The sequence below is a fragment of the Anolis sagrei genome, chromosome 6, assembly GCF_037176765.1.
Source record: "Anolis sagrei isolate rAnoSag1 chromosome 6, rAnoSag1.mat, whole genome shotgun sequence".
Taxonomy (NCBI): Eukaryota; Metazoa; Chordata; class Lepidosauria; order Squamata; family Dactyloidae; genus Anolis; species Anolis sagrei.
Genome location: NC_090026.1, coordinates 88,511,484 through 88,524,888, shown reverse-complemented (window position 1 = coordinate 88,524,888; position 13,405 = coordinate 88,511,484). Strand labels below are relative to the sequence as shown.

The 13,405-nt window shown below is 37.3% G+C and overlaps 1 protein-coding gene across 7 annotated transcripts in view; it reads right to left on the bottom strand.

Moving 5' to 3' along the window:
• TBC1D5 (TBC1 domain family member 5) overlaps window positions 1–13,405 on the bottom strand; it is a 299,834-nt gene that overhangs the window by 161,404 nt on the left and 125,025 nt on the right. For all 7 annotated transcript variants that reach the window (XM_060781976.2, XM_060781971.2, XM_060781970.2 and 4 more), the window contains one exon: window positions 52–118. In XM_060781976.2, coding sequence (XP_060637959.2) covers window positions 52–118 — 67 coding nt within the window. The remainder of the gene's footprint in view (window positions 1–51; window positions 119–13,405) is intronic.

Below are 13,405 nucleotides of genomic sequence, written 5' to 3'. Positions count from 1 at the left end.
CAATCTAAACTTCAACAAAATAATTCACAATGAGACACAAGAAATTCTCACCTATATGTAAGAAATGTTCCATCAGAATCTGAGGTATATTGCTTTCTTCCATTCTCGTGTGACACATCTAGGAAGATGAACATAACCATTTTAAGTATATTTACTCAGGAGCATAAATTTGGTACATGTAGAAACAATAAATCTTTTCACATAGGATTGTGCCTTAGGTGAGTATGCATAATTACGCAATTTAAAAAAAATACTTTATATACTTATGTACTAATCCTGTCTCTGAGTATAGTGGGGAAAGGTGAGACCTCGGTCCATTCCGGGAGAACCTAAAAGAAGCACTGATTTTCTGCCGAGAGCCATCTTTGACGAGAAAATGGCAGTGACAACCTGGGACAGCTGATCACCTGAATCAGCACTGGTGCTTTCCTCTTTGTGGAATGACCACAAGTTATATCAAAATCCATACTTTTGCCCCCAAAACTTGCCCTCAACTGAGGTTGACTTATATCTGGGTATATATGGTATAATACAGTTTGCCAGGTAGAAATCTAATAAGCTAATAAAAGGTAGATGGCAATACACAGAGATAAGTAGCAGTAGTTTAATTAATTAATGCCTAGACCATAAGTCATTTGCATATAGGTTGAGGACTTCACCCTATGGGATAAGTAAAATAAAGTAAATTGTTAGTTTTCCTTTAAGTTTCGCCATGACCTGTTTTGAAATTAAATGGAAGATTTCCCTATCCCCATCATGCCTAATACATTTCTCTGCTTTCTTTAAGATTTATCCATTTGTTTTGTTATCACATGGGAGACATATGTCTCCTCTCACTGTCTTCTCTCACTGTCTCCTTCCCTGTTGTTTGCTCTCATACCCTTCAACTAGAGCAGAGTTAAGGCATCAGTCTTAAGGAACCACTTTTTCTGGGGTCATTTGCCCTCATACCCTTCTATTAGAGCAGAGTCAAGGCATCAGATTTACAAAACCACTTTTTCTAGGGTCATCAGCCCTCAACACCCTTCCAATAAAGTTAAGGCATTAATAAGCCATTTTTGGGGGTCATCTGTCCTCAACACCCTTCCAATGAAGCTGAGTTAAGGCACCACACCCTTATTTCTCCAACTGAAACACTTATTTCAATCAGAGCCACAACACCTGAAGGAGAATTAACCATTGCTTAAACAAAGAGATATAAATTAACTCCTTGGTTCTAAAGATTATGGCTGAATAAAGGACTCTATACTGCCTCAGGAAGGGGGGGGGGAGGGTGAGGTAAATTTGACCATGTTTGTTGACATCAGAGCTGATTTACTCCTGGGCCATTTTTATCAATGGGAATTAAACAGATTCCCAAGAAGGCATTTGGGGACAAATCTTTTTGTTGTAGAAGGTAGGAATGGGGCTCCAGAGTGTTAATCTTCCTCCCAGTCCCTGGCAGTTCCCCAACGTTTTCACTCCTGCTCAACCAATTCACAAATAAGTTATTTGCATTTCCCTTACATGGTTTTATTGTAATCCTTGTACTTCATCTCTTGGTTGAACTGCTATTATAGTATTCCCTTGAAATATGAGGCATTTCACCTTATGTATATCTCTTTCCTTCAAACTACCAAGTTATGAAATTTTCATGTCTAGAATTTTTTTTTTAAGAGATCTAGATCAAATTATTTTCTCTAAATCCTACTTTCAAAATTTGGGAGGCTTTTTTCTGAGACATGTTGTGCACATCCATACATCTGGTGGAACAAAGCACACAGCTTTCTGGGTGACCACTGATAGGCTCTGGAAGTTCCTATCAAGGGAAATTAGGTAGTTCCCTCTCTACGGCCCTTCTGCAAAAAGGCATACACATTTTTTTTTAAATCCAGCTCTAAGAGAGGTGAAAGCTGGAGAGCCTCAATAATCTTTTTTATATTTTAATTGTATTTATTGTTATCTGAATTACTGTTAAGCTCACTGAGTGCCTGTTATAGCAGAAAAATAAAATATGAATGCCATTAATGATAAGAAAACATGAATAAAAAGGAATATTATTTATTGACTAGTTAAGGTAAGACATAAATATATATAATGCAAAATAGGAAAAATACAGTGGCTAGAAAGCTATATTTGTTCAGACTGGCAAGAATAAAAAAGGAAATGTTGCTATGAATGATACAATGTTTTGCAGTTCAAATTTCTACTCTGTACATAAAAAGTCGTATGACTGATAGCAACTAGAATGGTATTAAATTCTGTTTTCATGGATAATGTTCAGTAATGATTAATCACCATGGTTTCTGCTCTGAAGACATTAAATCATACACCAATATGTATATTTTAAAGGGCATAATTTGTGATCTCAGAGAAGGAAAAGCAATAGAGAAGAATTTCCTCACATTATTAAGTTTGAATTGTGATAATGGAGTTTTAAAATTTTTATTTTATTTTTATTTTAGCATATGTAAAGCTTAATAATTTAATGATTTATTCAAGTTTAATTTATACCTTCAAAACATTCTGAGATGCCACTGGAGATCATAATAGTGGTCTTGGTTAACTCAAATAATAATTAGAGCTTTCACTTTAAAGATGAGATTATTTTTAATTATTGAGTGAAGTACTTGAGGTACCATACTTATATAATTACACTACTCATTAAATGGTTATTGAGAGCTGAAATGTAATTTTAATGACAGCTACCTATTTTTCTTTGCACATTTTGTAGATGACAGATCAGTCATGAGTACTGGTTTGTTCGAAAGTTCTTGCAGCTGCAGTTGAGATTTCAGGTGTAGAACAATTAGGCTATGCGTATTTTAAAACTTAAAAAAACTCTCATGCTCTCAGGCAGTATTTTATTGAATGCAAAAATACCAAGGAAAATAAAATGACATCAAGGATAGGAAAGAAGATTCTATTAAGTTGATACTTTTTCCTCTGTGCAGCAACAGTATTCAAATATGGTTGCTGACGTGTACAAGCTCTTGAATCCTGGCCACTCAAAGAAAACTACCAAGGTTGGGCATAAGTTAATTACCAACAACCTACATTATTAAAAAGTAGCCTATTAGTTAATTCCAGAACTAGCAATTTGTCAACAGAGATTTTACTATAACACCTGTTCAAAGCTAAGTAAATGTTTACAGTAAAGATACTGAAACATTATATAAAAAGTACAACCATATACTATCACATAATTTTGACTTATTTGCATAATACTAATTAATGGAAAAGGGAAGTGGCACCTAATAGAATAGTTTAAATTTGAAAAAAATCTTGAGAACGGATATTTTCACTGCTTATACTATGTTATATTTTTGTTTCAAAAGAAAGAACACAATACTACAAATTAAACTTTTATTTCTTGCTGTGAAATTCAAACAGAGAAGTATATTTATTTTGAAACAGTATTAAAAGAACGATTTCTGAGTTTACTATATGGGAGAAAGATATTAAAAGTTTAGAGAAATGCATAACTGCTTTGTTCCTCCAATCCCCTAGTTGAAATTAATTATAGCAAATGTTTATGAAAACATCTGTTCCATACTGTTATAAACTCCAAATTTTAGCATGGACAATTTCAGGTTCCTTCTATTTTGAAGCAGTGTAGTCTATGAATTTCAACGTTAACAGAGGAAAGTCTGTACTTCAGAACAGCACAGATGTGATCTCCATAACATTTTGGTATTTCGGTTAAAGAAATCCTATAAAAATGACCTTTTTGCCAAAGGGGGAAAGGCTACAATACATCAAAACAATTGTAATGGTTAAAACATAGAACTATGATATAATTGATTAATAAAGACAGAAATACTCAATTTAAATTTGCTTTAAAAAGATTATGGGAGTGAAAAAGTACACATCTGAAGCAACTGTGCTGAATACTTTGATAATTTTGATGGCTATTCATCTGATAGAGATAATACACTTGGCTTTGCTTGTAAATGACAACAGAGGGTGCTAGAGAGTTTAAGATCAGGAAGAGCCTGAGCCATAAGCATTCCTTTTGGACTTTTTACATAACACCCTTGCAACTACAGTGTTAAATTCAATTTACACCAACTAAGCTTTTAAAATGATTAAATGGAGCAAGCTTGAAGCGGTATACAGAAACTGAATATAATGCCTTCAGCTAAAGAATTAAGTGCACTGCACTTCTGATATTTATAAAATAATTATTAGGACGCAAAATTGAAGTACATTACACTCTGTTGAAGTTGCTGAAGTTTTCCAAAGTAAAAAAAATGCAAAATATACCTCAGAATTTTTGAGAGAAACAGCTTGTAAAGGATAATCTTCAGTTGCTGAAGTTTAAATGTGGATAAATCAGATAGCAGCTAATTTGGGTTCTGTTAAGGCCCTTTAAACTATCAATTTGTGAGCTCATGCAATGGTTGAAATTATACATGGATTAGATACAAAGGTAATTAAGGGCCAAAATGTTATTAAACTGGTTTTTTTCCCCAATACACCATGGGTTACATCTCTCAAAATTAAATAGTATTAGTTCTAGAGGTAGAATATGCTGAAATAGCAAATTTTGAAATTCCGGTCACAAAAACTATTTAATGATGGCATCACATGAGCAACTGAAGGTGAAAGTGGCTCTAAAGTTCAAGATTAACACATCAAGGGCCTGGCACAAGCTTCCACACTAGCCTTTATTTGTCACAGTTGCAGCTGCCTTTGTAACTTACTGCCATTAGCAGATACTGGTGGATCCAGAGCCTCAATTATTCAGAAAAATTTTTCCTTGATAATATCCAAAGAATAGAAACCCAATATCTTGGATACTAACTAAAAACACTGAACTTCTAGGGCAGGTTTACAGTCCCCCAGAAAGTTAGAGGAGTGGACAGAAGTTTGAAAATAACACAAATGAATTCCTATGCACACTGCACATATCTTATTCATTGTGCAAAATAATAACAATGAAAGAACAATCCAATATTTAAAATGAAGAACCATTTAACTAACATAAACTTATCAGTATTTCAATGGGAGGTGTAGGACTGCTTTTGGCTGATGAGATAGTCAAGTTAATCAGGACTGTTGTTGTATGCCTTCAAATCATTTCAGATTTAGAGTGATCCTAAGTCTAAAGTGTAGCACAGGGGCCGGGTAAATGACCTTGGAGGGCTGCATCTGGCCCAAGGACCTTGGTTTGAGGATCCCTGTTCTAGGGAGAAGAATACATAATTTTACTACTTAATCAAGTTTTAAGTGCATAAATGTATTTTAGCTAACACTCATAGGAGTGTTAGCATAGGGATGTATGTTTATTGTGTCTTTGTCTTTTACTGTTGATACATTCAGAGGACTAATCAATAAACAAATTTATCCATCTAGTAGTAGTAGTTTTTGTTGTTGTGTGCTTTCAAGTTGTTTCTGATTTATGGCAACCCTCGGAAAATTAAAAAAAATCGAGTTTCCTTGGCAAGATTTGTTCAGAGGAGGTTTTTATCTGGGCATCCAAATGATGCCTCAGGTAAAAGTGAATTAACACAAGGAAAACTGGGTTTTCCCAGTTTGTTGTTGTTCATTCGTTCAGTCGTCTCCGACTCTTCGTGACCTCATGGACCATCCCACGCCAGAGCTCCCTGTCGGCCGTTACCACCCCCAGCTCCCTCAAGGTCAGTCCAGTCACTTCAAGGATGCCATCCATCCATCTTGCCCTTGGTCGGCCCCTCTTCCTTTTGCCTTCCACTTTCCCCAGCATAATTGTCTTCTCTAGGCTTTCCTGTCTCCTCATGATGTGGCCAAAGTACTTCAACTTTGTCTCTAGTATCTTTCCCTCCAGTGAGCAGTCGGGCTTTATTTCCTGGAGAATGGACTGGTTGGATCTTCTCACAGTCCAAGGCACTCTCAGAACTTTCCTCCAGCACCACAGCTCAAAAGCATTGATCTTCCTTCGCTCAGCCTTCCCTAAGGTCCAGCTCTCACATCCATAGGTTACTACAGGGAATACCATGGCTTTGACTAGGCGGATCTTTGTTGCCAGTCTGATGTCTCTACTCTTCCCAGTTTACTCTTTCCCAGTTTATTTCGCATTAATTAAGCTAAGGTCCAGATCTTTCGAGGTGTGGGCCCTGTGGGGACTATTCCGACAGCCATCCCATTTCTTCAGGTCCCTAAAGCCCGAAGGAGCAGGAGAGCACCCCCCCCCAGCCCTTGTTTTCCTCCCAAAACTTACCAAAGGGGCCTGCCAGCAACACAGGCCCCCTATAGAGTACTCCTGATGCTTGAAAATGATGCACCAGGAGGAGGGAGAGGGGAGGAGGGATTTTCCTCCCATCCTGCCCCCACTTCCATTTACGTCATTTTCAAGCATCAGGAGTACTCTATGGAGGGGGCTCCTCTGGTAAGTTTTTGAAGGCAAATGGGGGACAGGGAGGTGGCTGGATGCCATCCTGGGTCAACGTTTGGCCCAGGATGGCATTTTGCCATCCCCCGAGGGAAAGCCTGGGGTTGTGGGAGGTATGGGGACAGAAACCCAGAAAGAAGTGGGTTATTTTAACCTGCCCTCTCCCAGGTTTCTCCCCTGTGTAGAAGGGCCCTCATATCCAAAATCCTCTTGACCATAGCTCTAGTCACAGATGGGTATAGAATTTTATACACCTTTAGAAATCATTTGACCAATGGTCTAAGAAAGCAGGAAGCTTGCCAAAGTTTTGGAGATGTCAGGAGATCTCTGACAAGTAACATCTAGTGAAGGAATGGGATGGGTCTCTGCCTAACAAAGAAATAAGAAGGTCCAGAATTTGATTGATCCACATTCCAGTTGCAGAGATGCACTGAGGTGCTATCAACATGATAAATTTGCTCTACTTATATGAATGTTATGTAGAAAGCATATGTATTGCTACTAACACATGACTGGTTGAATATAATACAGATACTAGATGAAAAGCTTCCACGATTGTCCTCATGGATAGTGAGAACCCAGGTGGTGTGGCAATCACAGGAACCCCCGTCAGGACAGGTGAATCAGAGAAGAGAACCAGGATTGTCTGAGTCACGATGGGGTAACCAGAAATGCACCTGGCTCTGCCCTGATGCATTTTGGCAATCACTCTAGTAGTGAGAAGATACAGAGGAAAGATACACAACAAGGCCTCCATAGTAGAATAGGGACACATTGCCAAATGAGTCTCTCCTTCTGTAAATTCCCAAACAAAGGGTTTTGCATTGCTTGTTTCAAGATGACAAAAACAGGCGCACAGCTAGTGAATACCATCCTCTGAAGATTTTGCAGCCTCCAATTGTAACAGGACAGAGGGCATTGATTTGGGGCATTGATTCAGGGTGACCTCTGTTAGATGGAGATCATGTAGATTAGGATTTATTTTAACCAGTCTCATAGAGGAAATGTGGAACAAAGTGAATGTGCAATTTTATTCAGATAAGGACTACAATAGTTTTGTCAGTGACCACCTGAAGTGCCTTCCCTTTTGGGATTGGCTCAAACCTCTGGAAGGCCTTTATGACAGCTAGAATTTCAGGAGAACTGATATGACACTTGTTGGGAGGCCAGTGGCATCTGACTATCAATCCTGTGGAGTGTGTACCCCAGCCCTTGAGAGATGTGTTAGTTGTGATCACTACTGTAGACAGAAGAAGATGGAATGACATTCTGGCAGTCCATCCACCAGATCAAATGATGCATGTTCTGCAAAATCGCAAGTCTCCTGTTTGGACAATTGGTGAGATGATCAAAGTGAAGAAAACAAGCTTGTCTCATCATGAGTTTTGCGCAATGAGTCACCAAGGTTGTTGTGAACATGAGTTCTAGGAGGACCTGAACATCTCTGGCCCACACTCTGATTGCAAAGACTCCAGAATTTACAAAGGCTCCGATAAATTACACCAGTTGAGATGGTTCTAGATTAAATTTCTTGTGGTTCACAACAAGTCTGAAAGAATCCAATAGCTGAAATGTGGTATGAATGTTCATAGAAACAGCTTATGAATGTGAGCAACCAAGACCCAATTATTAAGATATGAAAAAGAACAATGCCTTATCAAAGTCATGTAGACATTATCGACTTGATGAATATGCAAAATGCCAAAGTGTACAGCATGTAAGCATTATGCTTGCCTTCCCATTGCAAAGCGGAAGAAATGTCATGGAAACCCACTGGCTGACATTGGGCATGTAAGCTGGAAACAATTTGAAGGCACACAACTACCAGCGAACATACATTATTGTTGAAATTTTGGGGCAATAATATGGGCAAATAGCCAATGTCTACTTGAGAACTTAATCCCTCCACTAAATGCCATCAGGAATCCCACTGTATGCATCTAATATATGTGTTTGAAGACTTTATGAAGTCAAAATCCTAAGTAAGATGCAAAATGGTAGTGCTCAAAATGTTTGTTGTACTCATTACTTAGTATCATGTTCTGAAGAATGCTAAAATAACTAAAGGTGTGCTGCCTCCCTTGAAGGTACTCTATCATTGTTCTACTGTAGTAAGCTGAGAGCTAAATAAAGTGATTATTACCATACAACTGATTTTCTAATTACACCTCATTACAATGTGAAGATCTGTTAGTTACAATAGAAGCAAAATGTGTGTGCCCCATAAAAATAAATTGAACAGAAATTAAGTTCAAAAGCAAGAAAATATGAAGTTATTCAATATTTTAACATGGCCAGGACAAAAAACAGCACAGTAGTTATTGAAATCAAAAGATAATGTCAAATATTTCAACTTCTGTTGCAAAATCAGACCAATAATATTTCTATATCTTGGGATATGCAGCAATGCAGCACAATATTATATGGACAGAGCTTAGAAATCCTAGACTTAAAAGCAATTGTGTTAATTTTAATTTGAAAAATAGAATAAAATGAAATTAATTCAATGTACTGTATATTAGAAGTTAGTAACATGTTACTAAAAGATTTACTAAAAGTGGTCCAAAATGACCATCCCCTCCAAATTTTCACCCTAGTAATAAATTAAAGTAACAGGATATGTTAATTACTGTGCAGACCACCAAATCATTGATGTTATAATGACTGAAAGAATGACTTTCAAAATCATTGCTAAAATTATTGCAAATAGAAGGTAACAAATTAATTTTTAACAAATTAATTCCAAGGTCTGCCCAAGGATTACATATTTCCAATTTATGTACTATAGGATTGTGGATAAGAGCAACAGTTTAGTAGAGGAACTATCCGTTTATTTAATTGAACCAGATTATCCTATTTCCAGGGGACTCTTGGAATGATCCTTTGAATGAAAAATGTGCATTCATTGTAGACAAAGAAGGAACCTGAATAAAAATGCAACAAAAGCTGGTATTTACTGTCATCTCCAGACACTATTTTGTATTTCTTAATGAAAGTCGATGAATAATGCCTTCTTTCATATATTTAAGAAGACAAAATAAAGAATGCATAGTAGGAAAGACATGAAAAAAACAGACTGAACAAATGTTTGTCTTTCCCATTTTTTGACACCTTGCATGGAAAATTTGTGAATGGATATCATTACTTATTTTGCTAAAAGACAGCTGTCTGCCAATTTGTTTAGCACAATCACAGGAAAACGGGACGATAAACCCTAATTTCACTTTTCTAACTTTGGATGATTGATTTTGATCTGGAACATATTATGTGGAGGAGAAAAGGTTAAAATTCTCTTGGCCCAAATTGGCAGCCACCCACAGACATATTTCAGAAAGTATATACACAGTCTCTCTCTGTGTCTCTCTATCACTTCAAATCTGAAAAACCAAATAGGTTTGGTCCTCATTAAATATTACTAACAGAATTAATATTTCGTTTAGGTTGAATGCTGTATTAGAATAGATGGAAAAATGGTCTCACTATGTAGATTGTAATTTCCTTTGTTTCTAAACAGGTTTGATATGAATTTAGAGAACACCGCTGAAATACGGCAGCTTTCCAAACAGTTTTGAAAATAATGAAATAGGAAACATTAAACAATTGTTTTTTTTTCCTGTCAAAAGTTTTTACATGAACCAGTTTATGTACTGGATCCCACCAAAATGGTGCACATATGGAGGAAATTCGCTAAGATTACCAATAACAAATCTTTTCTGAAAGTTGTCGTTGTCATCTTCGTCGTCATCATCATCATCATCTTGCTCCTTTCCCCAGTTCAGGATTCTTAAAAACATAGCTAATACAAATGTTTATATTTTATTACAAACATATTTATAATTATCAAAATACTAAAATCTGTTAAAAACATATCAAAATGTTGGTCCTTGCAGTTGGGTTCGCATGCAGTGGGTTAACTCATCCATAGTGGATTGATCCTCGTGGCACCCCAAGAATATAATCCAATACCCTTTGCCACACCCTTTCCAAGGCCTGTCAAAACAACGAAGTATTTACCTGGTGGTGGAAAGACAGTAAGAAGTAAGCTAATGTAGAGTCTGGGAAGACAATTTGAAGGACTAGGAGAGCTACCAAGCAGGCCTGCTCCCGTGAAACTACAACATTTTTCCCAAATGAGACAACACACAACACTGTTGTTTATCTCAGAATATCATCAGCTGCATTTATGTACTGCATCAGGGTATTCTGCATTTATATACTGCATCAAGGTACAGGGGGAGGCAGCATAACTTCTTTTTTAAAAAAATGCGTGCCATTCAGTCGGTTGAAGACGTAGCGGAGCACTAGTGGTTTTGTTCGAGAGGCGGGAGTATAAAGTTTTGTCCTGACACAGTTCAGTCACCATCATGCGTTGGAACAGTGAGGAGCGTGCTTTTGCCGTTGAGGCCTACTGTTCGAGCGGATGTGGAGTGGCCGGCCCGCTCTCCAGATTTGGCCCCTTGTGATTTTTTTCCTATGGGGTTTTTTAAATCCCGTGTTTATGTGAACCGTCCAAGGACCCTACAAGATTTGAAGACCAACATCCAGGAAGAAATTGCCAACATAATGCCTGCTATGCTGGCAAGAGTCATGACCAATGCCAGAAATCGGTTTACTCAGTGTATGGAGAAAGGAGAATGGGGGACGTACCTAATTTGATCTTCAAAACTACGTAAAAGAAAACTTTAGGTATGCACTTACATTATAAAAAATAAAAATTTCTGATTCATACAAGTTTTGAAAAATGGAAGTTATGCTGCCTCACCCTGTATAATGCAAGTTCTCTTTTAGTGAGGAGATAATTTGAATCTCACAACATGAAAGTGTAACTCAATTCACCAGTCTCATTTTAGATTGGGAAAGCTCATGTTTAATGTTATTTAAAAAACTGGTACCCCCTCCCCCCCCCCCCACCCCCCCAAAAAACAGGTCATCTTTACACGGAATGTTTTACTTCTAATTATTGTTCAAGACTTCCATAAGAGCACTCATTAATCTTCTGATAAAATAAAATACATGCCTTCTTTTCAAATCAGTGAAAATGCACATTTGTCATCCTAGTCTAGCCCAACAATTTAATTACTACTTCAATAAAACAAGTAGAGGAGATATAAGTGCATATGGGAAGTGGAAGTGTTATTTGCTCCTGTTTTCCCCACTTACATAAAACTTCCAAATATTCTATTGTAAACCTATGCACCTCTACTCAGAAATGAGTTTCACTGAATTCATTAAGGCTTATTTCCAGGTTGCAGGACTACAACATAAAGAGATTTCCTTAGAACATTGCAGTTCTAAACATTAGCCTGGTAACATGTAGAAGAATGAGATAAAATGTCTTGACAGAAATGGTACCAATCTTCCACAAAGACAGATATATGACTTGAGTCGCACTCTGCTGATATTGTTTTTGACCAGCAGTGTTATGTGCCTGCCACACACTTCCGGTAAAATGATGTCATGTAGAAGAATTAAACAATAACAAAAATGGAAGGATAAAAATTTATATCACTACAGGAACAGAAAATTTAGAATTTTTTAATGTTTTACCATCACCTCAAAGAAAAAAATTAAGAAGTATGTGTCAATGTTATTTTTTTTAAAAGAAAGTTTGAAGAGGACCACTGTTAATCTAGCCACAACAAACCAGACAAGAGAGAAATAATACCCTAACTGTAAACACTCTAGTATGTAAGCTAATGTTACCATTATGACCTCATTTTCTAGGTCATGTCATCTTTTTCAGAGCTAAAATTTATCTTCAGGCAAAATTTTCAAATGGGTTTTGAAAATAGGTTTTCTTTTAACGTTTTGATTGGAAAGGCCGGAAATTAGACAGTATAACTCTGAAGAGCAGGAAGAAAGACACTCCAACTTAACTCAGAGTGAGGGAAATTACCAAAGTAGCTAACCTCAGCGCCATGAAGGTTACCTACTCATTGATTTCCATCTGAGTTGAGGCTACTGTGGCTGTTGTTGTCACCAGGGCTGCTATCTCCCTCTGTCTTATGGGGAAGGCCAGTCAGGGAAGAAGGTGGCAAGAAAAGGGGTGGCCCATCACCTGGTCTATCCTCTCTGTTGGACTGACCCAACTGAGGACTGGGAGCTCCTCTTACAATTGATTGGTAATTTGAAGAAGTCATTTGGTAAATGTGTCCTTCTTTTTATATTGCTTTGTAAAATATGGCAATCCTAACCTAGATATCCTTTATGGTAGAAAATGCGATCTGCTTCAGATAAAGGGAGCTTTATTTAAAAAAATGTCACCTGGATCTCTTTTATTGAAATTATTCTCTATACAGTGATCTATGTATATTAAAGTAATGTAACTGCAATTATTTAAAAGAATATGGTTTAGCAAAGTTTGTAACATTTTTGAAATGACAGACACATAAATTCAGAGTAATTAGAGATTTTTCTGCTGTCCCAAAATAGAGGATGTAAATACAAAAAGGGGGAAAATAAGCAATCACAACTTTGTATTGTCGAAGGCTTTCATGGCTGGAATCACTCAGTTCTTGTGGGTTTTTTCGGGCTATATGGCCATGTTCTAGAGGCATTTCTCCTGACGTTTCGCCTGCATCTATGGCAAGCATCCTCAGAGGTGAGGTCTGCTGGAGCTGGGAAAAAAGGGGTTTATATATCTGTGGAATGACCAGGGTGAGACAAAGGGCTTTTGTAAGTTGGGCTAGGTGTGGAACTTTCAACTGACCACCTTGATTAGCATACAATGGGCTGACTGTGCCTGGAGCAAAGTCTTCTTGAAAGGTGATTAGATGTCCCTGCCTGTTTTTCTCTCTGCTGTTTTTGCTGTTGCAATTTTAGAATGTTTTAATACTGGTAGCCAGATTTTGTTCATTTTCATGGTTTCTTCCTTTCTGTTGAAATTGTCCACATGTTTGTGGATTTCAATGGCTTCTCTGTGTAGTCTGACATGGTGGTTGTGAGAGTGGTCCAGCATTTTTGTGTTCTCAAATAAAATGCTGTGTCCAGGTTGGTTCATCAGGTGCTCTGCTATGGCTGATTTCTCTGGTTGGAGTAGTCTGCAGTGCCTTT